Here is a 25,746-nt window from a genome sequence, read left to right on the forward strand (position 1 = left end):
CAGACAACTGAGATTAGATGATCATTAGGATTTGAAAGTTGCATGTCTGTGACAGACTGTAGGTTGAGTGAGGTTGCATGTCTGTGAAATACCGTAGGTTGAGTGTGTGTGTGTGTGTGTGTGTGTAGGTTGAGTGCACACAGGCTTCTTTTTGCTTGACTTTGCAAATATTTGCTTGAAATGCAGTTTGTAAATGTTTCCTGAGTAGAATGAGTCACAAATGATATTGACGTGAATTACCAGAAAGGAGAAGCAAATAGTCTAGTGGCAAATTAATCATTCAACATAAGTAAAGGTCATTAGCCTGTTGGAATAAAAGTGTGTTTAGTTCAGAGCAGCAGCACTGGTGTGTGAGCCTCTCCTCTGCAGGCTCAGTAGAATGGCCTTCATCAGGATCCTGATTGCTGGGGGGCTGCTGAGCTGCCTCTACTCTCTCTGCTCCTCCACAGGAACACCAGAGCCGTGAGTACAGCCTTCAGCACACAGTCCTCTCCAGGCTTGGGGAGTAACGGAATACGTGGAATGGCGTAACGTAATTTGGATACAAAAAAAGGTAACTGTATTCCGGTACAGTTACAGAAAAAAAATACGCATTTAGATTACAGATACTTTTAGCAAAAGTTGGGATTACTAACAGGATTACACATTTAAAATGGATTTTAAAATGCAGAACATTATACTATCATCCAAGTCCATATGATGACCTCGAGTTCAAAAAATGCTTACCCTGGCTAGAAAAATCGACACTATTTTGTCCTCAAAGCTGAAAGTGGGAAGAACATAACAGTGCAGTGCACCTTATGGCTCCCCGTGGTGAAAATACCGTCGTTATCCAAGGACTCCACGTCAAATTTAATGAAGCAAGACCAACAGTGCTAACGTCTCCACAGACAAATTTGGTTAGCTAACCTGTTAGTATTGCTTGCCTACTAACGTAATGAAAAAGGGGGACTATGATAATTGGGATGATCGTGTTTGGATAAAACACAAGCCCCTGACCTAAATATGTTCGTGGCAGTTTAATTTAAGTTTCAGCGTGAGTAACATCTGTTTATTAACAAAGCACGTTTGGCTGCGGACTTTCACTTATACAACATTCAAACAGCATATAAACTATACTACTCTGTAGGTCCGCCCTATATTTTAATTTGGAACCCGTAGGCCTACTGTCAGTATTTACTTCAAGATTTTCTTCTCTTTGACAGTTCAGAGACACTTGATTCATTACAAATACTTTGGATGTTCTAAATCTGTGTTGTAATCAAAAGAGAACATCTTTTCTTTCTTGTAAAATAAGCTGATTTTATTTTGTACATTTTATTTGTAAACTGTGGTGCACTTTCATTGTAGGTCTGTAGGCTGAATTTGCATAATGACAAGCAGATTTTTTCTTCAAAAAACACTGAGCAGAGGGCAGGTTTAATTCTTAAAACTTGGTTTCCTCATTTTCTTTTCTAAGGTTACATTGTGCTGTTGACTTACATAATATGCTTAAGTAAAAGCCATCTTATTGATGTCTCTTGTGTTTTCTTCATTTGCACATTTGGCATTGAGGTAATCCAAAAGTAACGGAAAGTAATCAAGTTACATAACTTTAATATTGTGATACTTGGATTAGGTTACTGATTAAAAATGTTAACAGTTATTCAGTAATTGTATCGGAATACATAGGTCACGGATCGGCAGACGTCAATGATTGCAGAGTGATGAGAGTTTTAATGATCCACAAACAACTTTTAGGTACAAATACGACCATCTACGGAGTTTGGTCCGCCATCTTTTTTTTTTTTGAGCTTCGCGCTCTTGAGACGTGACCATAAACGAGATCTGATTGGCTAAAGCCTTTGCGGTTGTATTTGCATGAGAGGCGATTTGATTGGCTGATGCATGCGTTGCCTCTCGAAAAGTTGAAACATTTTCAACTCCTGCCGCCAGCAACGCATGCAACGCAGCGGAACCCAACAGAGCCACAATTCAGTTCGGCAAAGGATGACGTCACCCCATTCAAAGTGAATGGGGATCCGTCAACCTTGACGGATCAACGCATTCCATTGCATACGTGTGAGTGTGCCGTCATGAGTCCAAAAGGGACAAAAGGGGGCGTGGCCGGAGCTCGGTTCAGCACAGACGTGACATTTTTAAAGTAATCCTCCCAACCCTGGTCCTCTCATGTTATTTAGTCTTTTGCATGGTAAATACATGCAACATACAACATAGACATAACCCTGTCTTCTGTATGGATGCTGCTTTTATAAGGTTAGAAGCAGCTCAGTGCTATAGAGCTAATATATTTAAAGAATAGGTCACTAAAACGACTGTTATTGCTATAGTCTTGCAATTACTGAAAGTCTGAGCGTCATACAAGCATGACTCAAAATGATCAAAAACATGACCTTAATTATTTAGTAGGTCTGAATGAATTGAGGGAAACTCTTTTAAACCAATTAAGGAAGTCTGTCTAATGCAGTCCTTTTTTCTCTAGGTCTTTCTTGGTGACCTTTCCTGCCCTGATGAGGTCAGAGTCAGAAGCCCAACTCTGTGCCAGCCTCCTGAGTCCAAATGAGACTCTGCTCATGTCCATATATCTGACTAATGGAGATGAGAAGAAGCTTCTTCACCAGGAAACATCAGACAAGGACTTTCACCGCTGTTTCCAGTTCCAGGTCAGTAGTAGTCGTAGAGTGAACTGGCAGCCTGCTGCTGGGGACGGTAGGGTAGAGTGGGGGATGTCCAGCTCAAACTCCAAACTGGATTACTGTGTCACCAATTTGGAATAAATGTTATGAAATGAGCAGTTGATTGCGCCACCCCCCTTCTGCTTGTGTGCAGTGCTGTGGTCACTGTACCTGGTGTTGCTAATGCTAGTGTGTACTCTGCTCTTTGACAGGCCCCTTTGGTAGATAAAGACTCTGTGCAGAAGATCAAAGTGGAGGTCAAAGGGCAAACATCTCACTGGACTAAAGAGAATCTGGTTAAGTTCATCCCAAAACTTTCTCCCATAACCTTCATCCAGACAGATAAACCCATATACAGCCCAGGCCAAACCGGTACGTCTCTAAGCAGCACCCTGACACACAATACCAGTGTGCTTCACTACTGATAACCCTTTTCATCACACCAGTCACATTTACATCAGTTACATCTCCGTTTAACTGAACCCTCCCACAGTGCACTTCAGAGTGGTCACCATGGACACCAGTTTCATTCCGCTCGATCAGACTGTAAGTCTTCACAGTATTTCATGATTTTTTAAACCTGTTGAATCATGGAATTTACGTAGTGAACCTTTAACCTTTAAACTTTATGTAGTGAGCCTTTAAGCAAATAGATGTATAGAGGCCCCATCGAAAAGTGATCTTGTAGGTTAACAGTCGTGCAGCTATACCGCCAGGCTGTCATGTCTTCCTTCACCATATTGACCTCCTCTCTTGCTTCCACAGTACCACACGGTGTCACTGACCGTAAGTCCACACTCCAATTCATCAACATAGTTTCTTCAGGAAATAAATCATGATAAATTATAACAGTCATTACTGGTTCAGTTAGTAAACCTGCTCCTGTCTTTAAACAGGACAGCCGTGGCAACACCATTGGCCAGTGGCTTAATGTGACCTCGCAGAGTAAGATGGTGCAGCGGTCTCACGTGTTAAACCCTGAGGCCCTCCAGGGCCGCTACAGGCTGTCTGTGACTGGGGAACAGAGCGCGTTCTCACACGATTTTAAAGTGAAAAAATATGGTAAGTTTGTGACTGCTGCTGCTGCTGCCGTTGCAAGTCTGCTTAAAGGTGGGGGTTTTTTTCCACCAAATTTTTGGTGTTGGCCATTTGTACCATCAAAAACAAAAGCACCAAAGCAAGGCTTTGTTTCCTTGGCACTGTGCCACCTTCACCATGGTTACAGCATATACATGTGGTCTCAACTAGTGTCGTTATCACGTGTCCTGTCCAGCCTCTGCATGTCATTAATCTGCTATGTCTGTTACAGCTACGGGATTCACTGTAGTTCTTTAAACCTCCTGTTACAGCTGTCCACAGAATTAATATACAGCTTCTCAAAGGATCTGTTTCTTTTAGAATGTTTAAGAGGGATGGGGATTGCCCTAAGAGTTAGGGATGGGGTTAGTTCTAAGGGTTGGGGTAAGCCCTAAGGGATGGGGTAAGCCCTAAGCCTAAAACCTAAACGGACTGAACAAGTACTGTATGTTTGTGACTTTGGCTCCTCCTGCTTTCAGTTCTGCCCAAGTTTGAGGTGATTCCAAACATTCCCAAGGAGGTCAGCGTAGGTGCAATGGAGGTCCGACTGCAGGTGTGTGCAAAGTAAGTGACTCGGGGACAGGTGATTCCCAGGAAGAACACATGCTAACATATGATGGCTGGACTATAAGCAGGTCTGAATTACAGCGTCCACTAAATGGATACATCTTTAAAAAGGTGGAAGGCTTTTATAACTGTGGAATGTGACTGTTCTGAGCTCATCCCACTTGTTGTGATGCGTCATGCCAACAGGGCTGTCCAGCATTGTTTTCCGTCAGCGTTAACATGGTTCTATATGTCCTTGTGGCCTTAAAGCACCTTAAAGTTTCCCTGTTTTCAGATATACGTTTGGTCAGCCTGTGCCAGGGAAGGCTTCAATGGTATTGTGTCGAGATGCTGATTTCTACCAATTTGAAGAAGATGATGATGCCACACCAGATATATGTCTGAAGGAACAGGGAGAAGTAAGGTTTATTTTCTACCAAACTATATTATTAGTATCATAATTATTTACTTTTTTTGACTATTGATATGCAGAATGTTTCAGTGAAGTGAGGTTTTCATGGTTTAAAAGATTTAAAGGGCACTACAGACTGACATCATAATCCTAAGGCGGCAATCTCGATGTGATCTCGTGGAATGTAAAATTATAACTGAACGAGGTGGAGATTTACTGGTAGCAATCATGAGAGTAGAAATCTGGACTTCTTATGTTGAAGTGTGTGTGTGTGTGTGTGTGTATGTGTTTGATTCCTGTAGATGGATGAGTCTGGTTGTACCTCTAAAGTTTTCAACATGGCAACATTTACACCAACTGCCTTCGCCAGGAAACTGAAGGATGTGTTGAGATTCAGTGCCACTGTAGCTGAGGAGGGAACAGGTGAGCCAAGGAGGAGAGGTCGTAGGTCATACTGACAAGGAGGCCATTTCACAGAGTGATTGTTCACCAGAGGTGGAAAGGTCGTAGGTTATACTGACAAGGGGGCCATTTCACAGAGTGATTGTTCACCAGAGGTGGAGAGGTTGTAGGTCAAACTGACTTGTGGTTATACTGGTTCACCACTGAGGACAGAAATAAAGGTGCGCTTTCTACATATTCTATGTATTTTTTCTTCTTCAGGTATCAGTCGATCTGTGAGCAAAGACATACGGTTGGACTACTCCCTTGGGAAACTCACATTTGTTGATACACCAAACGTGATTGAGTACGGGGCAGTTATGGAGGGCAAGGTAGGTGAAGGGGTCATCTCTGCAGATGCAAACACATCTGCCACATATGCATAGAGTAAATATAGAGGGCATAGTCTGTTAAACAATGCACACTGTATATTATATGTAATATAACAAAGGTTAAAAAGATTATCTCTTGGCTGGTGATCTTTTCATCAAAACACACATGTCAACAACCTTTCACCAGAATTGAGGACTGCACCTTAAAGTGTTTCAGACACTGAGCTTGGAGGTGTAGTATTTCAGGGAAAAAGGAGATCAGTTCTGTAATCAGTTCTGTATGGTGTTCTACTTTTCTGGATACCAATGGCAACGGCCAGTGATCTCTTCAGCAGAAAACTAATTGGATTGGCACTTAATTTCAGAAGTAGAAGGATCATCTCAGAGGCAGTCCGTTAAGTCACCAGCACGTTGTCATATTTAGGCTTCTTGTATTTCCTCTCTTTACAGATCAAAGCAACCCATTACAATGACACGGGCATCTCTGACCGGACCATACATCTGTTTAAAGGTCTGACTTGGAACGCAGAACTCTTACTGAACCTAACAACAGACTCTGATGGAGTGGCCCAGTTCTCTCTCAACACGACTACTTTTACAGGAGACTTTAAGCTCACAGTAAGCTGCCTACTGGTTGGCCCTCTGTTAACATTATCACTTTGGGCTCATCGTAAGCTGTTTGTAAGTGTGTGTGTATATTAGGGATCTGCATCTCCATCACTGAGGACGATGCGATACACATCTTGATGCACTACCAACGATCCGATACATTAAAGATACATAAAAGCAGCTACTAATGCGATACGATACGATACGATTCACCCCTATTGCGATGCAGTGCGATTCGACACGATGCGATTCAACGAGATGCGATGCAAAAGAATATAATTCTATGCAATTTAATATGGTACATAATGATTCATTTATTTGCCAGACAACAAATCATTAACAAGGTCTCTGACAAAAGATAACATGTATGTGTATATGTGTGTATGTGTGCAAGTGTTCTCTTTTTTTTTAACTATACCTGGCAGTCACAACACAGTTTGCTCATCCTAAACATGTGGATCAACTGCCTCACACACTAAATTGAACTCATTTGTCCTATTTTAAGGTTTTCCTTTAGGAATATGAACACTCTTTCAGAGGGTACACTTGCTGCTTAGTCAGCATCATCAAGCAATAAAACAAAATGCGAAATCATTTCCACAACTTTGCATCGTTGTAAGTTGATAATTAAAATAAAAACTCACTCGCTATTTTGGGTCCAATGTTTGATGGTACAATGTGTGTGATTCCAACTTAACAGTTCAGTTTACATTTCAGTTACATTTGTAGTTTTTCCGCAGAATGAAACTTTTGGTGGGAGGCTCGTGCAATTGTCCTTCAAACGCACTGCTCTCGTGAGGGCGCTCAAACTACATATTAACCTCGCAGCCATCTAGTGGCACGTTCGTGCACGACCTGCCTCCATCCCAACCTCCCGAGGTATATCTGTCTGTCTCGTATTTCCCCCTCTGCGTCGAACACATTCGTCCGCCATGGTAACACTCTCCCGAACACGCCTCCAACTCGCGCGAAACTTGGCCGAGAGACTTAACGAGAATCGGCCACTGACAGCAGTGGAGATGAGAGCGCGCTTAAGAAACAGTTAGAGAGGAGGAATCTATCTAAATATAAAATTATTGGTCACAAATCATTGGTCACATTTCTAAATATTAAATGGTGTTCGCCTACAACGATTCTATACAAATACAACAGATTATATCGATGCAAAAATGTTAGAAACGATGCACCGCGATTCATCCCACATTGTATCCGGTGCACACTTTTTTGATCCGGGCCATCGCATCGTGAGCTTTTATGAATCTTCCCATCCCTAGTGTATATATATATAATCACACACACTATAGCTACCCCTCACGCACAGCGTGATGATATTCGGCAGAAGGTCCAGTGCATCATATGCTTTTCCATCCCATTACTAATGGCACTCTTCCTCTCCAGGCCAGCCTCTATACAGACATCGAATCATACACACCGTTTCGTACCCCATACTATGACTCTGCATCAAAGTCTGTGTCCAGACTGAGACCTGCATCTTCACACACAGCTACATCCAGCTCTGTGACCATAAAGGCTATAGATGAGCCTCTTCAGTGTGACAAAGACACACCCATCAGCATTAAGTACACCTTCACTGGGGAGACATTCAACACAGACTCTGTGGATATCATTTATATGGTACGTGGATCACAGATTACATTATGGCCATCTAAAATCATTAAAACAACTGCTGTGGTAAGACGATGCTGAGTTTCATGTGTGTTGCAGGTTTTATCCAAAGGAGAGATTGTTCACCATGGCTTCACTAAGGCTTCAGTGAAGGGTTCCCAACCGGTCATTATGGGTGAGGTGTCCTTCAAGCTGTCTGTCAGTCCTGGGATGGCCCCCTCAGTGCAGGTTCTGGCCTACTGTGTCTTACCCAGTGAGACGGTCCTGGCTGAGAGCAGAACCTTCTCAACTGAGAAGTGCTTCAGAAACAAGGTACCGCACCACAGCGTGATGGTGTGAAGTTCTCTCTTTCTCTCCTCTGATGCTCTTGGCGTCTGTTAGTCACTTGTATGCTTGTTGATTATAGTTTGTAACATGTGCTTTCTATGCAGATGTCAGTGCAGTTCTCTCCCCCTAAAGCGGTTCCTGGAGAGAAGAGCTCCCTGCAGCTGTCAGCTCAGCCTGGCTCTCTGTGTGGCCTCAGTGCTGTGGATCAGAGCGTCTTAATCCTGGAACCAGGGAAGCGCCTGGATGCCCAGAAGGTTACCATAGCAACATTCCAAATCAACAGTGACATTATAAATTTCACACAGTGGACAGAGTCTGTGTGTGTGTGTGGACAGAGTCTCTGATTTCTACTGTGGTTAGATCACTAAGTGTCACCGCCTGAAGTGCGTAGGTGTGTGATGATTGGACATTTCTTTTCCTTTAGGTTTTTGACATGCGTCCGCCGATGGACTCGTATGTGAGTTATGATGTTGAGGATCCAGTGAAGTGTCTGAAAGTGAGACCTCGGCGATCTTCTATGCCCTACTACCCTGGCCGACACTCAGACACTGGTGCCTTTGCTGTTTTCAAGGTAAGAAAAATAAACCCTTACAAACAGAATATGCCAGAAGCTCAATTCACATCATGCACTTAAAGGAGAAGTTCATTTGTTTCTGTGTCTGCTTTAGAGATTGGGACTGAAGACTGCAACTAATCTGGTTTTACGGGCACCTGACTGCTTACTCTATAAGGGGGAGACATACCACAAGGGATATGGTAAGAACAAACACCCTCAAGGAAAATGAAATTCAAATATTTAATTTCTAGGCTTATTAAATAATTGTAATGTCTTTGACTAGCCTGACGTTGTCATACTCATAATTCTAGTCAGAATATGAGTCTGATACTGCTCCATTGGGCTGTGATTATGGGGCGTGTTTCAACCGAACCAGGAAAAAAATGCCTCTTCGCTCAATTGGATAGACCTACAACCAATCAGAGCAACGTAGTATGTGACCAGGGCCAGCTGATGAATTCAACTTTTACCGAATTCCGTAGGAAGGACGGCAAAAACATCTTTTCGATCGACAAATGCCTTGATAGCGTTTCTCTGTTCCTCTTTCAAAATGAATGCGCTGTCGATGTCTTCTAAAACAGACTTGATGGCAAAATCTAGGCTACACATCTCAGCTTTCCAGCGGCAGCCATGTTGAAAACGAATTCAACCCAAGTTCTCTTTGGTGACGTGGTTGATTACGTTACTGTTGATCATCTGTCCATCATCGTATAAAGCCCGCCCTGACAATTTGATTGGTCCGAACAAATTTCTGTTCGGACATAGTTTCTCCCCAACGGAGCAATGCCAGACCGAACTTCCCGACTTCAAATGTTGTGGGCGGGGCTAAGTTCGTCTGGCATCCAGGCTAGTCTTTGAGAGAATCGGCACATTCTCTGGCTTTGTTATCACTGGGTGTCGGGTCAAGGTGCTGGGTGTGTGTGGAGGAACATCTAAAGCCTGGTCACTGGGTACAGGCTCTCTGGTCACTGGGTATGGGCTATAGGCTCTCTGGCCACTGGGGATGGGCTATAGGCTCTATGGTCACTGGGTATAGGCTCTATGGTCACTGGGGATGGGCTATAGGCTCTATGGTCACTGGGGATGGGCTCTATGGTCACTGGGGATGGGCTATAGGCTCTATGATCACTGTGGATGGGCTATAGGCTCTATGGTCACTAGGGATGGGCTCTATGGTCACTGGGGATGGGCTCTATGGTCACTGGGGATGGGCTATAGGTTCTATGGTGACTGGGTAGGGGCTATAGGCTCTGGGTATGGCTCTCATATCCATCCACACTTGCAGGCAGAAAATGAACTGTAGGTACACCTTAAAGCGCAGAATGCTAGTCTCCTCCACGAGGTACAGACAGCTAGCAAGAAAGCTATGCGCTACCTAGGAGACCTACTCTCAACAGAGTTAGAACTCTGTTCACACAAGGAGGAGCTACTTAAGGTTAGGTCAGAACACCCTGCCCCACCACAGTCGTTCAGCCGATGTGAGTCAGGCTACTCTGATTCACACTCCTCCCTTGATGAAAGGTCTACCCCTCCTTCATTCCGATGGGAACACTTCCCAACTGACCCTCAGTCCTTGGGAATGAAGTCAGCTCCTCAACCTCCACTGAGAGACCGAGTTAACACCCACCTGACTTCCCATCTGCCCCTAACAGACACTGAAGAAACAGGTAGTTTATCCTCCAGTAGATATACTGCCCATACTTCTTCTCAGCCTCTGATCCATAACACATTCGTCCGTGCCCTTCCCTCCGAAGGCAGGACTAGGTCATGTCCAGACTGTTCAGCCTCCTCTCCATACAGCCACGAGAGTGAGCACCGCTGTCCAGCATCTGCCTCTCACCCAGAGAGAAGCACATTAGCATGTGATAGACATGTCCGTTCCCATGCTAGATTAATCTCGCCCTTTTCGGAAAAGACCTCACAGAGTCCCTGTCTAGAAGTGCTTGAGCTCATAGCTAAGGACATTGAAATGTTTGACCCAGACAACCGTGATCAAGACATTGACGATTACGTTAGGGAACTAGACATCAACATGACTGACCTACCCAACGCAAACCAAAGGGAGAAAATTAAACTCATGTGGAAAACTAGCTCTAAAGCAGTCGACAAGTTTATTCAGGCACAACCTCCCCGTATCAGAGATGATTACGCAGAGCTCTGTCATGCTTTAAAAGAAGAATACTCTTCTCCCGCTGACGAGATCGCATCGTTGGTTGCTGCCTCCCAAATTAAACACTCCCGTCGAGAACACCCTAGGGATTTTTATAAACGTTTGAGACATGCATACTTCCAGGGCAAGAATGCACCAGGCTTAGAAGAAAGTTCCACCTTCAAGTCTCTGTTCTTGCGAAACCTGCATCCATGTGTGCGCACTCACGTTTCCCTCAGGACGCATCAAGGTAACCCCTCAATGAATGAGATCAGGAAGATGACACAGATGGTTTGGGAAACTGTTGTCAATTCCAAAGAAAGGGGAAAAACAACTGAGCCTGCCTGCTCAGATACCAGAGCGTCTCCCAAATTCACTGCCTCACAAGTTCACCCTCACTACAGATCAAAGGGGGGTGACAAACGGCCTCATAGGGACACTGAGCGTAACCGCCATGTCCATCATCAGCGTCGTAATGGGAATACATCCCCTAGAAGCAGTAGAAGGCCATATTCCGAAATAATGGCCCAGAAATATGACCTGCCCCTAGATTCGTCAGGTGATGACTACCGTTACACTGACCATGGCCACAAGGCCCCAGACAGTGATAGTGCCTCTGACTGCCCCTCTGACTATGGTTACCAAGAGCGTTACACCCCTGAGCCACGAGTCAGGCGAGTCAGGTTCGTTAATAACTAACTGTCTGCCAAACAACACGAGCCACCCTGCACTGACAGTAAGACAACTGCTTGCTCAGGAATCTCACTTTTCTTGTAGTTGTATAGGCCAACTTGGATTTGTTAGCGACAGCAGCAACTTCCATTATTCTGAACTGGTACTTCATTTAAACCACTGCAGTAGCACACTAGCTTCATACATCCCAGACAAAGCTAGTCATGCACATGTCCACATTCAACACAAGTTTAGGACATTACCATACTGCCACACAAAACCATGATACAGCCATTTGAGCTTTAGATTTTGAGAACATGATGACACCCTTCCGCAGCAGAACCTGCCTGAAGGTCAAAAACAGCAAAGGCTGCCAAGACTAGTCAGTCACTAGCCATCTACTAGTCAGTATTGTCATCCAATCTATTGAGTGGTCCAACAAACACACTCTTGGATTCTCCAGCAATGGTTTTATCATTGTATCAGGTGCCACTATCTCTGCATCTCAGCCTAACAAGTTGACATCACTAACATTTCCTATTCTCACTAACCCTGATGAGTAGATGACCCACTGGTTTATTTGTTGTATGCTATGTCATTATCATTACTGTTTATTTGGACCTTGTCTTTTGTAACTTGATGATTTTGTACCTGCTTAGCCAGGATAGATAGTATCAACAAATGCCCAGTACTGATGTTACAACTTTGACTGTCTGACCAATGAACTTTTCCCACACATGGACTATGTACAGTTGTGCTCACTGGATCACACATCCGGTGCAATCCCGTGACCACAGGGGGGATGTAGGTACACCTGGAATGGTCCATTGTGTTTGACTTTAATCAGTAACTTGCGTGTGATTTCACCCGGAAGTTACGTCAAGCTTTACCTGTAATAAAAAGGCAACCTGATGCGACTTTAACCACGCCCCCTTTGGCTTGAACAAAAGTAACGTCTTGTCCAGATGTTCGCTCTTCTCTTCGCCGGCCTTCCAGCCAGGCGCACACGTCTTGACACCTCCTCACCTCCAGCAACGCGTGAGCACACCGTCACACGGTGAAGAACTACTCTCTTTGTTCTCACTTCTTACGGCCGACATACGCCTAAGATCTCTCAGTCACCGAACTGATAAGTGAGACGCAGTAAGTTTAGCGAAAGCAGCTAACAATAGACCTGCTAGCTAACCCTACACAACGGGAACAAAAGGCAGACTGCAACGTTCTGAGCGATCAAATCCTCCGACCTAAACTGCAGGGAAACAGACATCACAGCAAGGACAACTTTCTCCATTTACGGACGGCATCATCTCTTCTCTGCCTCATCCACGTCGGACCAGCACAACACTTTTCCCAAAGGACTGGTAACTGACATTAACTGGGCATTTAGCTATCCTAGCTATTCACAACCTGGCTAAGCATAAGACTGTTTACATGCCATTGTTCATGTGTTACATATGTTTTGTTTACTGAACGTAACTGTTTAATTTCATTGTTAGTTGGTAGTTGGCTTCGCCACACCATCTGGGTTATCGTTAGGATTGCTTCTCAGACACATCGGGTCTTGCATGCATCACTAACCATTTCCCTCTTATAACATGGCATCTAAATCGCGCACGATTACATATACATTGGCCTTCACATAGCCACACACGCGAAGAGAATACTCGAACTTCGCGCTGCATATAGGCTCGCCCTTGTTCACATCACATGTATGTTCGCGTACGTGCACACACATGCACGCGGAACTACGGTGATCAAACAAAGGAACACACACACATTCTTTCTGGCGCGCTCCTAACAGCGCAACCCCGAGCTCACAAGCTAACACACACATCCCACATTCCTTCAATTCATTAGTAAGTTGCATTTAGCTAGATTACATATTGTGTGTTATTTTCTTATCATTGTGTAAATAAATACTTTGATTATATACGCTGGTTTATTTAATGTTGCACAAGAATGGACGTTGCCAACCTCTTCTATTCAGAATTCTAATGACCTTCAACCATACTATCAATAAGGTAACTTTGGTTGTAGTTATTAATTTAATTATTAATCAGAGTTCCAAATTGATAGTATAATATATTTTATGAGACTGATATATTTAACGAGACTGATTTGTGGATTATCATTATTTTGACTACGTGGAGGACACTACACTTTGTGTGGCGCCCCCTAGGTGTTCAACTTAATTGATCTGCCTTTGTGTTGAATGGTTGATGCCTGTCCAATCGGGTGAGATTACCAACATATTGTTGCTGTTGCAAGGACAGCACCAGTGTGTCTTGGTGGCCCTCGCAAAGACGGTATCACAATTTACACACAATTGCACCCACATTCACCCGGCTCCTGCTCACAGGGTAAGTTACCTACATAGTCTGGTACTCCCATGTGAGGCTGGTACCAATTTCACCTACAGAACCCAGGGGTCTGCTGCTGAGTTCCTCATTATCATCCTGAGTGCAAACATCTTGACCTGTGCACAAGAGAAGACGTGTGTGTTGAAGTTGTGTGTGTTGCTCAGAGATGTGTGAGACCAAGATGGCAGCATCGTGTGACATGATTGGATGAACTAGTCAGCTGTCTTTACTGAAGAAGGACATATCTGCTGCCCATGCAGATTTGTGAATTAGTTTTCTTCTATCCAGTGTATCCTGAAGTTGCCTATCGTCTTAGTGGAGATGACGATGGACTTCGTCCCGAGAATTTGGACGTAACGTCAACAGTGCGTACAGTCTTCCCAGAGACATGGATCTGGGACCTTGCAGAGGTTGGGTGAGTGGTCACATATGAATCAGTCTCTGTCATATACATGGGCTCCTCTAGTTCTAGTCTCCAACCCCATAGCCATTGTTCTAACATGTGGTCTCTTCACAGAGAGTCTGGAGAAGCACAAGTCTCTCTCACTGTCCCTGACACCATCACCACCTGGGAGACTGAGGCTTTCTGCCTGTCCCCCCAGGGCTTTGGTCTGGCCCCACCAGTTCAGCTCACAGTTTTCCAGCCCTTCTTCCTGGAGCTCTCCCTGCCATACTCCATCATCCGTGGAGAGACCTTTGAGCTCAAGGCAACGGTTTTCAACTACATGCCAAACTGCATCATGGTATGACACTGAACCATATTCCAAAATGAAATGGATCTTGCTACACTGAAATCAGATCATCTGAAATTGCCTGGATAATTTAATGCATTCTTGTTCATAACTATCAGTAGACTTAGCACCTTTTGGCAGCTAAAGCAAAGCTGATTAAATGCTAGAGTCAAGCTTTAGCTTACAACATACACTAGCATTCAGTCAGCTTTGCTAAAGCTTATTGAATGCTAGTGTATGTTGTAAGCTAAAGCTGATTGAATGCTAGTGCATGTTATAAGCTGAAGCTACAGCTGATTGAATGCTAGTTTATGTTGTAAGCAGATCCCTCGCTGTGGCTTTGAGTGTGTCTTAAACATGAACCCTCTCTGGTAGGTTACAGCGACTTCAGCCCCTTCATCAGACTTCACTCTGACCCCCTCCTCTGATGGCCAGTACTCCTCCTGTCTGTGTGCAAATGGCAGGAAGACCTTCAAATGGACACTAGTGCCCTCTGTGCTCGGTGAGTGTACACACTGCAGGAGCCTGTTGAGTTTAAGGACAAGTGGGTAACTTTAATAGACACTAATGCAGCTGAACTGAATGTAACATGGGAAAACTTGCCTGGCAGGAGAGGTGCAGGTGACTGTGAGTGCTGCAGCTGAGCAGTCCCAGACTGGGTGTGGCAATGAGGTGGTGACTGTCCCAGAGAGAGGCCGCATAGACACAGTCACACGCTCCCTCAGGGTGAAGGTAGGTGTGCCATGAATCCTGATCTAATATTGCATTCTTCAGAAGACCAATCTTTGTAGAATGTTCAGAGAGTCTCTGGAGCTGAAATCTCTCCGATCTTAAGAGAAGTGCCTTCTCTGTTGCACAGAGTACACCTTATGAATATACTGAGGTGCACACCCCCCCCCTCCCCCTCCAAACACACACACACACTTGTAACGTCTCAAACTTTTCTCTTCTAAGGCTGAAGGAACCGAGAAGACTGAAAGTTTCAGTTGGCTCTTATGTCCAAAGGGTGAATTTCTATCTTCTTTTCCTGTTGTTACTTGTCTCTGTATCCATAGTTTAGGAATGTATTAATAGATTGTTTTATAAAAAGTAAACTGTTGCTATTCTTGCACATGTGAAATGTGTTCGTAATTGTATTTGCCTCAACCTGTATTCCTATTAGTCCACATTCATCTCGGCCTGTAGCTCAGTTTCATGTTGTTCCCACAGGGGGCGCTCTAACAGAAAAGGTGGAGCTGAAACTCCCAGAGGCTATGGTGAAGGGATCAACCAGAGCTTCAGTTTCTGTGCTGGGTACAACTTCAAATAAGCAATCTGAGTAATAATGGTACTCATTCGGTAACTAAGGCATATCTTGTTATCTGTTTCTGATGTACTTTTTGTCTTGTAGGAGACGTCCTGGGTCGTGCTCTGAAGAACATTGACAGTCTCCTGAAGATGCCATATGGTTGTGGGGAGCAAAATATGGCCATCCTCTCCCCAAATATCTACATTCTGCAGTACCTACAGAACACTAACCAGCTCACTGCAGACATCAGGGAGAAAGCCACCAATTTTCTCAAGAGCGGTGAGATGAATTTGCCACCTCATGAAGTAACTTGAATTGGTTATGAACTCCATTGTGCAAATCACATTTGCCCTTCTCTTACGTTGAACTGGATTGGATGGGGATGGAGTCTCCACAATTATTCGCTAATCCTCCCAGCCACAAGCCACTACTACTAGCTGTTACTATTAACCATTAGCCACCACCATTAGCCACTATCACTAGCCAGTGCTATTAGCCCTCACTACTAGCCAGTACTATTAGCAGAGGTGTAATCACTGAAATTGAAAGGGTAATTTGGAGGATGGGGGGAAGCTTTTGTTCCACACAGAGAATCCGTAGGGCTAAAAATAGGGGATTTGTAACTTGAAGTCCTGCCCTGTATTATAAAGAGCCAATCACATGGTTGGAAATAGCGTAACTGGTGTTTCGTCTCACCTGAAGTTGTGTTTATTTATTTTTTGCCTGATTTGAGCTAAAACAAAATTCACACTGTGTATATGAACTTTAAATGCGGATTAACTTGATTCACTTGAAATGTCTGTTTGACCAGTGTGATCGGATGTGTGACTGGATACGGATCTCTTCCCAAATTCATTAAGATACCCAGAGGCATATCCCTACCAGAGTTGTCCTTTACGTTGCCTGAGGGAAGTGACACGATGTAGTCATTGTTTCACTCACACCTTATTTTCGCAGATTTTTCGAGTTCTCTCGAATACCCTTCATTTTTCTGATTTTAGCTAAACAAATGTTTCAAGTGGCAAGACTTGTGAGTGATGTCGCCATTTTGTATGCGGCGGATTAGCATTGAGAGCCCTGAAAGATTGAATGGAGTTTTGTAAAATCGACAGTGATAGTGACTGACTGCAAAGCAGAAAGCAATGAAGATCCTTGCTCAGGCACATGGACAGGTGTGGGTGGTGCGATCTCTGAGGCTCCCTCTGCTGGATGATTGCATCAGATCAGACACAAACATGACCATGTCCAAAGTGATGCACGTCACCCCTTGGCTGTCCTCTGATGGCCATGCAGTTGAGTAATGGTTAATGTGTATTATAATAAGTCACCAACAGTACAGTTATAACCTGCAGGATACCAGAGGCAGCTGAACTACAAGCACCGTGATGGAGCCTACAGCACGTTTGGCAGAGGGGAGGGAAACACATGGTGAGTTGATCCCAGTCAGTGCACTAAAGCCTCTGACCAGGGGAGCACAGTTAGAAATACCACCTATAACAAAGGGAACACAGGGTGAGTTAAAACATATGATGCCACCATTGGCCGAGACCTCCTCATGCTCCAGGTCACCCTCATCTGGACATATCAGCCTTCATCTTATCATTTTAAAAGCATTTAATGAGCCTAGCAGTGATTAGGGGAGGTTCTGAGAACAAGTAGGAAATGTTCACAACGAGAAAATGTTCCTTAACTCCATGACGACCAGGTTGTTTCATCTTGTCCTGCAGGTTGACTGCATTTGTGTTGAGATCCTTTGGTAAAGCAAAGTCCTTAATCTACATCGATCCACAAATGATTACGTCTGCAAAGACTTGGCTTGAAGGAAGACTGAAACCAGATGGCGTCTTTCATATGCAGGGGAAACTCTTCAACAACAGAATGAAGGTACCCATATGATAATACTATCTAACTAATCAACAAACGCATTATTTGGTATGTGGATGGATACTGAATTTGACATTGGGTTTGTCCTTGTCTTGTAGGGCGGTGTAAACGACAATGCAACAATAACTGCTTACATCACTGCATCGATGCTTGAGCTGAACATGTCTGTTACGGTAGGCAAATCTGTTACTCTGGTCATCTACGACAAACTACTTCAAGTCTATCAGAGGCTTCATTCAGATCCTACTTCTGTTGTTTATCTGGTATAAGTCTGTATGGTTTCCAGTCATATTCAGAGAACTGCAACCTTGGACCAGATTATTGTATAAAACAATCTGCTTTTTACTTCAGGAAAAAACGCTGACATTTCTAAAGTCCTCGGTCAGTGACCTCTCCACCACCTACTCCACTGCTCTACTGGCCTACACCTTCAGTCTCGCTGGAGAAGAGGACATAAGAGCTCAACTTCTGAAACACTTGGACAGTGTAGCAACCTCTGATGGTAGGAAGCATTTTACAATATGCGTGAAGAGACGCAGATAACTCAACGCTTCAACCTGCTTCCTTTATCTCATGTGGCTCATGTCTTCTCAGGGAGTCTCCTGCACTGGTCTCAGTCCTCATCAGAGCGAGCTGATTCCCTGGCGGTGGAGACAAGCTCTTATGTGCTGTTAGCTGTTCTCAGTAAAACCACACTGACTGCTGCTGACTTAGGGTATGCTGCCAGGATTGTCAACTGGCTGGTGAAGCAGCAAAATCCATATGGAGGCTTCTCTTCCACACAGGTGATCCACAAACACTTCCTTTTGAAACGTGTTATTTGTGTTGCTGTGTATGGGCTTTTGTCCAGCTTCTGTATTTGCCCACACTGAGGGTTGAGTGTGTGTTTTCTCAGGACACGGTGGTGGCACTGCAGGCTCTGGCTCTGTACGCCACCAAGGTCTTCAGCCCACATGGATCCAGCACAGTGTCTGTGCAGTTAGCAGGTGGGGACAAACACCAGTTTGATGTGAACCAGCACAACACATTACTGTACCAGGAGAGGGCGCTGCAGGACGTTCCTGGGAAGTACAACATAGAAGTGAAGGGCTCTGCATGTGCTTCTGTGGGGGTCAGTGTGAAAGATCTCTTCTGCCTTGTTCTAGATGGTTAATGATGGATATTCTGTTAGGGCTATTCATTCATGTCTAAATCTTCTTCTGTATCAGGTGGCTCTTTTCTACAACATCCCCACTCCCACTGAGCACTCAACCTTGAGCATTAAGACTCAAGCCAAGCCTCTGACTAAGGGAGAGTGCAACAAGGCCAATGGACAGGCCCTGAATTTAAACATCACAGTCCAGTACGTAACCCCATGTAGAGTTTAATCCCTACAAGTAAGCAAAGTAACCAAAGGAAAGGCAGAATGAAGGAAACCGAATAAAGTGTCTCTTGTCTGTCTGAAACAATTGCACTGATGTCATGGGCTAACCACGCCCTAACCAGAATGTTCCATGTTCCCCGTGTAGTTCTCACATGTCCTATTTAAAGATGACTTGATTGAGACAAATATTCCTCCTTGCTTTTGCAGGTATGATGGACCACAGGAGAGCACCAACATGGCTATAATAGATGTGAAAATGTTATCTGGTTTCACACCTGACTCTGCCTCTGTTGAAAGGGTAAGTTGTCCATCCTAAATCTGTTAGTCAGTGGATCATCTATCATAATGGTACTGATGAAGGTTCTGTCTGAACAGCTACAGGGCAGCACACTTGTGGACCGAGTCGATAAGAAAGATAACCACATCCTTGTGTATCTGTCAGAGGTGAGAAATAGACCACTTGCGCTCAGAATCACTTTCCTCACAGGTTTACTTAAAATGTCACACTTGTCTCTACACCTGCTCTACGTCAATCTGATGTGCTTCTACTTGTGTTGTATCAGGTTCCGAAGGGTTTGCCTGTCTCCTACCACCTGACCATCCGACAGGATCTCCCAGTGAACAACCTGAAGCCAGCAGTGGTCAAGGTGTACGACTACTACCAGACCAGTAAGACTCCCTTAAAAACCAGAGTTACATGTAAATACCTATGGAAGATAGTGTTGTTTGCAGCAACCTGACTATGAACTCTCTATCTCTCTCTCTCTCTCTCTCTCTCTCTAGGTGACCAAGCTGAGGCAGAGTACTCCTCCCCTTGTGCATGAGAAGGTGTCCCAATGTATTGAATCTATGTGTGTGTGTGAAATTTGTTTTGTTTTTACATCACAGACTGCTAAAGAGACAGGGCTTCAAATGGAAATTACATTTCTTTAAAAAAATCTGTGTGAATAAATGTCAGTTTTATGATGACAAATATGTTGACAGTATTTCCTTTTTAAACATATTTATTAGTGAGTTATTATTTTACTGTTAGAATTACCAGGGCTTGTTTTACAGTAAAACATATTACTGGATAAGGCGAATTTGTGGAAGAGACGTTTTTTGGACATCTAAATTGCTCCTAAAACATCTTGATATTTTTAAAGGTTCAACACTTTATTCATGCCTTCATGTTCCTTAAGTTGCATAACTTTCTATGGCATTTATTAAATACAAATGGTAATAATAATGGTAAGCCAGGCTTCCTCAGAATGAAATGACTTGAGACGTGAAAATGTTTATAGCAATACAATACACATGTGAAACATACTTCAATGAAACATTTCACATGAATATATATCCATTTTGCTTGTGTACATTATATTTTTACTGTGACTCTGGTGACAGGAAAGCTTTTCTATGTCAAATCACAAGCTTTGCGTTACAGTAGGCTTGCATGTACATTAATGCTGCTGAGGGGAAACTAAACTAGGGTCACGCCAACGTCTTGTACCGCTCTGACTGGACTGTGGAAGACATAAAAAGCTCTCTGTGTGTAGAAGATGCCCAGGAATGTTTGGCTTCCATGAAAACATGCAGTGAATTGCAAGTGAAAGGGCAATAGAAAACAACCTGGGATTGTCTTTCAATTTAATTCAATTTTATTTATATAGTGCCAAAATAATACAATTGTCTTAAGAGCCCAGGGCCTTATCCCCCCAGGAGCGAACACACACACACACACATACACACACACACACACACACACACACACACACACACACACTTTACAGAGCCCAGGAGCAAGCACAATGGCAGCAGGGTAAAGGGAAAACTCCCACTTAACAGGAAACCCCCCCCCCCCCCCCCAAACATCCCTCCTACATGCTACACTGTTGTGTGCTACATGCTACACTGTTGTTTGCTACATGCTACACTGTTGTGTGCTACATGCTACACTGTTGTGTGCTACATTCTACACTGTTATGTGCTACATGCTGTGATCCATGTGTTGAGAATCATGGTTATAATACAGTGGTGTGGTGAACATGAAGCAGTTTTGCAACAACAAGTGTCATGAGGCCCGTGTGCAGAAGTGGGTGTTTTGTTCGGTCAAACAGAATAGCCCGTGTACGGTGTTCATATTAGGACATCCTCAGATCTCAGACTCAAGTGTCAGACTCAAACGAAAAGGCGTCAGGTCTCAGACCAAAAGTAGTCAGACTCAGCTGAAACGGCTTCAGTCTCAGAAAAACCTCTGTCATCCTCACACAAAACTTTGTCAAACCAAACGGCGTCATCCTCACATAAAACGTTGTCAAACCAAACGGCGTCATCCTCACACAAAACGTTGTCAAACCAAACGGCGTCATCCTCACACAAAACTTTGTCAAACCAAACGGCGTCATCCTCACACAAAACTTTGTCAAACCAAACGGCGTCATCCTCACACAAAACTTTGTCAAACCAAACGCCGTCATCCTCACACAAAACTTTGTCAAACCAAACGCCGTCATCCTCACACACAACTTTGTCAAACCAAACGGCGTCATCCTCACAAAAAACTTTGTCAAACCAAACGCCGTCATTCTCAGCAGAACTTTGTTAGAAAAAAAGTTGTCAGAGCTAGATGAGGGAGCTGTTGACTAGCTTTCTGAAAGAGCTAAAGTAGCAGCTTTTACAGTGAATACCGCTGTGGTGTTTCTGTTAACTGGTACAGCAAGAAAACTTACTTTTGATATAATACGAAATAGTTGTTTTCTGCAAGCTAGTTCACTCGTGTAAAGTAAACCCATGTTTAGTCCCCCGGTTGCTGACTTTGCTGAAGAATGAATGCCTCCACTTGTCGCTAACCTAACTTCGCTATCATAGGCTGTGTTCGGATTCCTAGATAGCTGTCTAATCCTTGATCTCTTGTTAGACAGGTGTCTAACCTCTGTCATGGTTGTTCGAATTGGCTTAAAATGCTCCCTTCGGGGGAAGGAGCAGGTCCTTTCGGGGGAAGGTATCTCAAAAACCTTTGATTTCGAACAGTCTATTAAGATAGGATGTACGGCAACATGACGCTGTGTCATCATCCTGTGTGTGCTTATTTGCTAGCTAGCAGCTACTGTTAGCGACCTGGCTAACGGATACATCGCTAACGAAACAGACTATTTTTGTTAATCAATCATGACATAAGTACATAGTACACTGTTTATTTCTCGGTAACTTTTTAAAAAAATTACCAAAAAAAGCAAAGAAACGTACATCGGTGAATACTTTTGTGGAACTTCGACGATTTCATCCGCCATCTTTTTTTAAATTTGTCTCCGGTTAGGGAATGGCGCAGAGAGTTATGGGTAATACCTGCCGCCATAAGACAGCAAGGCAGCTCAGATGCTCTCTTAAAAAATGACCGTTATGTGACGTATTTCAAGGTATCTTACTAGAGAGGAAGAGAGGGTTTAAGACAATTCAAACAGTCCTTGCTCTCTTAATAGGAAGGAAGGAAGGAAGGAAGGGAGCATTTTAAGCCAATTCGAACAGGCCCATAGCTTGTGTAAAGTAAAGTCATGTTTAGTCCTCCGGTTGCCATGGATACTACAACCAAACTCCACTCAGATCTCAGACTCAGACAAAATGAAGTCAAACTAAACAACACAATTGCCATTAACGTATACCATGAAGGAAACAATTCAAATGTTGTGCACTATCATAGACCTTCTGCTAGTTTGTTAAGTTTGACTAGCTAGCGAAGTTAGGTTAGCGACAAGTGGAGGCATTCATTCTTCAGCAAAGTCGGCAACCGGGGGACTAAACATGGGTTTACTTTACACGAGTGAACTAGCTTGCAGAAAACAACTATTTCGTATTATATCAAAAGTAAGTTTTCTTGCTGTACCAGTTAACAGAAACACCACAGCGGTATTCACTGTAAAAGCTGCTACTTTAGCTCATTCAGAAAGCTAGTCAACAGCTCCCTCATCTAGCTCTGACAACTTTTTTTCTAACAAAGTTCTGCTGAGAATGACGGCGTTTGGTTTGACAAAGTTTTATGTGAGGATGACGCCGTTTGGTTTGACACAGTTTTGTGTGAGGATGACGCCGTTTGGTTTGACACAGTTTTGTGTGAGGATGACGCCGTTTGGTTTGACACAGTTTTGTGTGAGGATGACCGGCGTTTGGTTTGACAAAGTTTTGTGTGAGGATGACGCCGTTTGGTTTTGACACAGTTGTGTTGTGAGGATGACGGCGTTTGGTTGACAAAGTTTTGTGTGAGGATGACGCCGTTTGGTTTGACAACGTTTTGTGTGAGGATGACAGAGGTTTTTCTGAGACTGAAGCCGTTTCGCCTGAGTCTGACTACTTTTGGTTTGAGACCTGACGCCTTTTCGTTTGAGTCTGACACCTGATGCTACGTTTCCATTTGGACGATATTCGTGCCGCTCTCATTGGGAATGAATGGAGACGAAGTCCCGTCCGACGCGCAACGAACCGTCGATGCCTCCCTTCCAAGTTGACGAACCTTTAACTCTATGGCAAATGCGGACCAGGCGGTAACCAATCAGTTTGACGTGTGTGAGAATTGACAGCTGAAGTTGTGCAGATGGGCGGGAGTAATCAAAAAAATCAAAGCAAGATGGCGGAGTCTCGGGATTCTGTTACTGGGAAATATTTTATGTGAATAAAGGTGAATACAGGTGTTCACAACGACTTTTATATGTCTACATCGACTCGGTTTGTTGTTTATTATACTACACGAACACTGTCAGGGCAAACAGAATATTGTAGGTCTTATCTGAAGCTCTCGAACATTATTGTTAGCTTGCCTGCTAACACTTTAATTGAAGATCAATGTAGAAGCTAGCTGGTTTGTAACCTGTAGCCTCATCGGTGCGTTTTTGCCTCTGGTATGTGTGATATCGTGATTTAACTGGCTGATATAAATGAATCAGAGAACACAAATGTATAAAGGAATACATTTAATGGATAAGTAAATGAATGAGAGCACGAGTGACAGCCGCAACATCTATCATATTTTCATGACTTCACAAGCTAATCTGCTATATTAGCGCTGCACTGCAACCGAACTTGCTACTTAACAGAGAAACTTGATTTTTCTGACAATGCCCCCTAGACGAAATACCGGCTGCCGATAATTCGCCTGAATGGAAACGTAGAGTGAGTCTGAGATCTGAGGATGTCCTAATATGAACACCGTACCCGTGTGCAGGAGTGAGTGTCTTGTTAGGTCAAAACAGAATGGCCCGTGTGCACAGACGGAGGCCTAATTACCAGGCAGAGAGGCCTGTGTGTAGGGATGAAGGTCAGGCCAAACAGAGAGGCCTAATTTTTGAAAACAAGATCACACATTGTCCACAGGTGCAGGCTTACAGAGACAGCCAAATATTAATTAAAAGGTTTATGCATAAGGGGATGCGGAATTCAAGGGGATGCGGAGAGCAGGTAAAAGTTCCCAAGTAGCCATGGTATCATAACCGGGAGGGGTACGGATAAGGACACAGCTGCTCGGCATCTTGAAAGATGGTTTGGCAATTGAGAAGAATATTCTGGTTGGTTCAATTTGGATACGTTTTAGGCTTTTGATTGGAAAAGCATAGTGACGGAATTTGCCCTTTAAATAGTTAGTGCGCTGGGTTTTTGACAGAGCTGCTCCATGGAACACCACTCTCGATTTGAATGAAATGTCTGCAAGATTGAATAAAACTTGAAGAGGTTGTTTTCACTACAACACATGCTACACTGTTGTGTGCTACATTCTACACTGTTATGCGCTACATGCTACACTGTTGTGTGCTACATGCTACACTGTTGCGTGCTACATTCTACACTGTTATGCGCTACACTGTTGTGTGCTACATGCTACACTGGTGTGTGTTATATGCTGTCGCTACCGGACGGTAGTCCTTTAACGGATGGTAGTCCCTCACATTGCGCATGCGTCACTTTGCGACACTGTCGACTGCTGTCGACTGCTGTCGACAGCGAAGCAGCGCAGGCGTCACAACGACAGATCCATTTTCAATCATGGAGGAAAAAAGCAACGAAAGCCAGTTTTATCAAAACATGACCATTTATTTAAAAACGAGGAAGATGTTGTCACAGTGGACAAAACATATGAGGTGGAGGATCAAAAAGTCTCTCCCCAGTTTCGTTTCATATGTTGACGTAGAGCCTTATGCTGTTAGCCGTTTACAACATAATTAAATATAACATTAAATATACCCACATTATGCGTTAAGACAAGCCCCATATGTTGACTACCATCCGCTAAAGGACTACCGTCCGGTAGCGACATATGCTACACTGTTGTGTGCTACATGCTACACTGTTGTGTGCTACATGCTACACTGTTGTGTGCTACATGCTACACTATTGTTTGCTACATGCTACACTATTGTTTGCTACATGCTACACTGGTGTGTGTTATATGCTACACTGGTGTGTGTTATATGCTACACTGTTGTGTTCTACATGCTACACTGTTTGTTTTGTTACGGTGTGTCTGGTTGGGAGGTGCAAAGATAGATGTTTTGTTACAATGTCAGTCTAACATTCTATTGTGTTTCCGTTGTGGTTCGTGCACTTCAATAAGTGTTTTCATTTCAAGTTGGCATTGTACGAACTAAGCCTTAACTGTCAATACGCGTGACCCGTATATAACTACAAATAAGGACAAACGAACTAAACTCACAACACCGTTAATCAGCCAATTC

At 43.7% G+C, this 25,746-nt stretch overlaps 1 protein-coding gene across 2 annotated transcripts; it reads left to right on the forward strand.

Moving 5' to 3' along the window:
* The first annotated feature begins 301 nt into the window (after window positions 1-301).
* Window positions 302-20,021, forward strand: LOC105912776 (alpha-2-macroglobulin-like protein 1). Of its 2 annotated transcripts, none has more exons than XM_031583828.2 (34): window positions 302-462; window positions 2,483-2,663; window positions 2,888-3,047; window positions 3,169-3,221; window positions 3,441-3,461; window positions 3,572-3,737; window positions 4,232-4,316; window positions 4,594-4,717; window positions 5,013-5,133; window positions 5,374-5,483; window positions 5,934-6,101; window positions 7,491-7,727; window positions 7,818-8,030; window positions 8,150-8,299; window positions 8,470-8,616; window positions 8,714-8,801; window positions 14,071-14,197; window positions 14,300-14,525; window positions 14,889-15,015; window positions 15,124-15,245; window positions 15,468-15,519; window positions 15,723-15,806; window positions 15,904-16,080; window positions 17,154-17,229; window positions 17,529-17,685; window positions 17,784-17,858; window positions 18,037-18,187; window positions 18,280-18,470; window positions 18,581-18,796; window positions 18,894-19,027; window positions 19,256-19,346; window positions 19,424-19,492; window positions 19,612-19,717; window positions 19,832-20,021. In XM_031583828.2, exons 1-34 carry the CDS (start codon window positions 380-382, stop codon window positions 19,870-19,872), a joined length of 4,329 nt encoding a protein of 1,442 aa, XP_031439688.1. In that variant the 5' UTR covers window positions 302-379; the 3' UTR covers window positions 19,873-20,021. The 2 variants fall into 2 exon arrangements, with proteins under 2 accessions (XP_031439688.1, XP_031439689.1); XM_031583829.2 differs by lacking the exon at window positions 302-462 and adding an exon at window positions 536-553.
* The last annotated feature ends 5,725 nt before the right edge of the window (window positions 20,022-25,746 follow it).

This window comes from Clupea harengus, chromosome 17, assembly GCF_900700415.2.
Source record: "Clupea harengus chromosome 17, Ch_v2.0.2, whole genome shotgun sequence".
Lineage (NCBI taxonomy): Eukaryota > Metazoa > Chordata > Actinopteri > Clupeiformes > Clupeidae > Clupea > Clupea harengus.

Coding starts and splice junctions, on each gene's coding strand:
- LOC105912776 (XM_031583828.2), top strand. CDS start 380: ATGGCCTTCATCAGGATCCTGATTGCTGGGGGGCTGCTGAGCTGCCTC. Junction 8,617..8,713: donor GTGCCTTTGCTGTTTTCAAG/GTAAGAAAAATA, acceptor TGTCTGCTTTAG/AGATTGGGACTGAAGACTGC. Junction 19,347..19,423: donor ACTCTGCCTCTGTTGAAAGG/GTAAGTTGTCCA, acceptor CTGTCTGAACAG/CTACAGGGCAGCACACTTGT.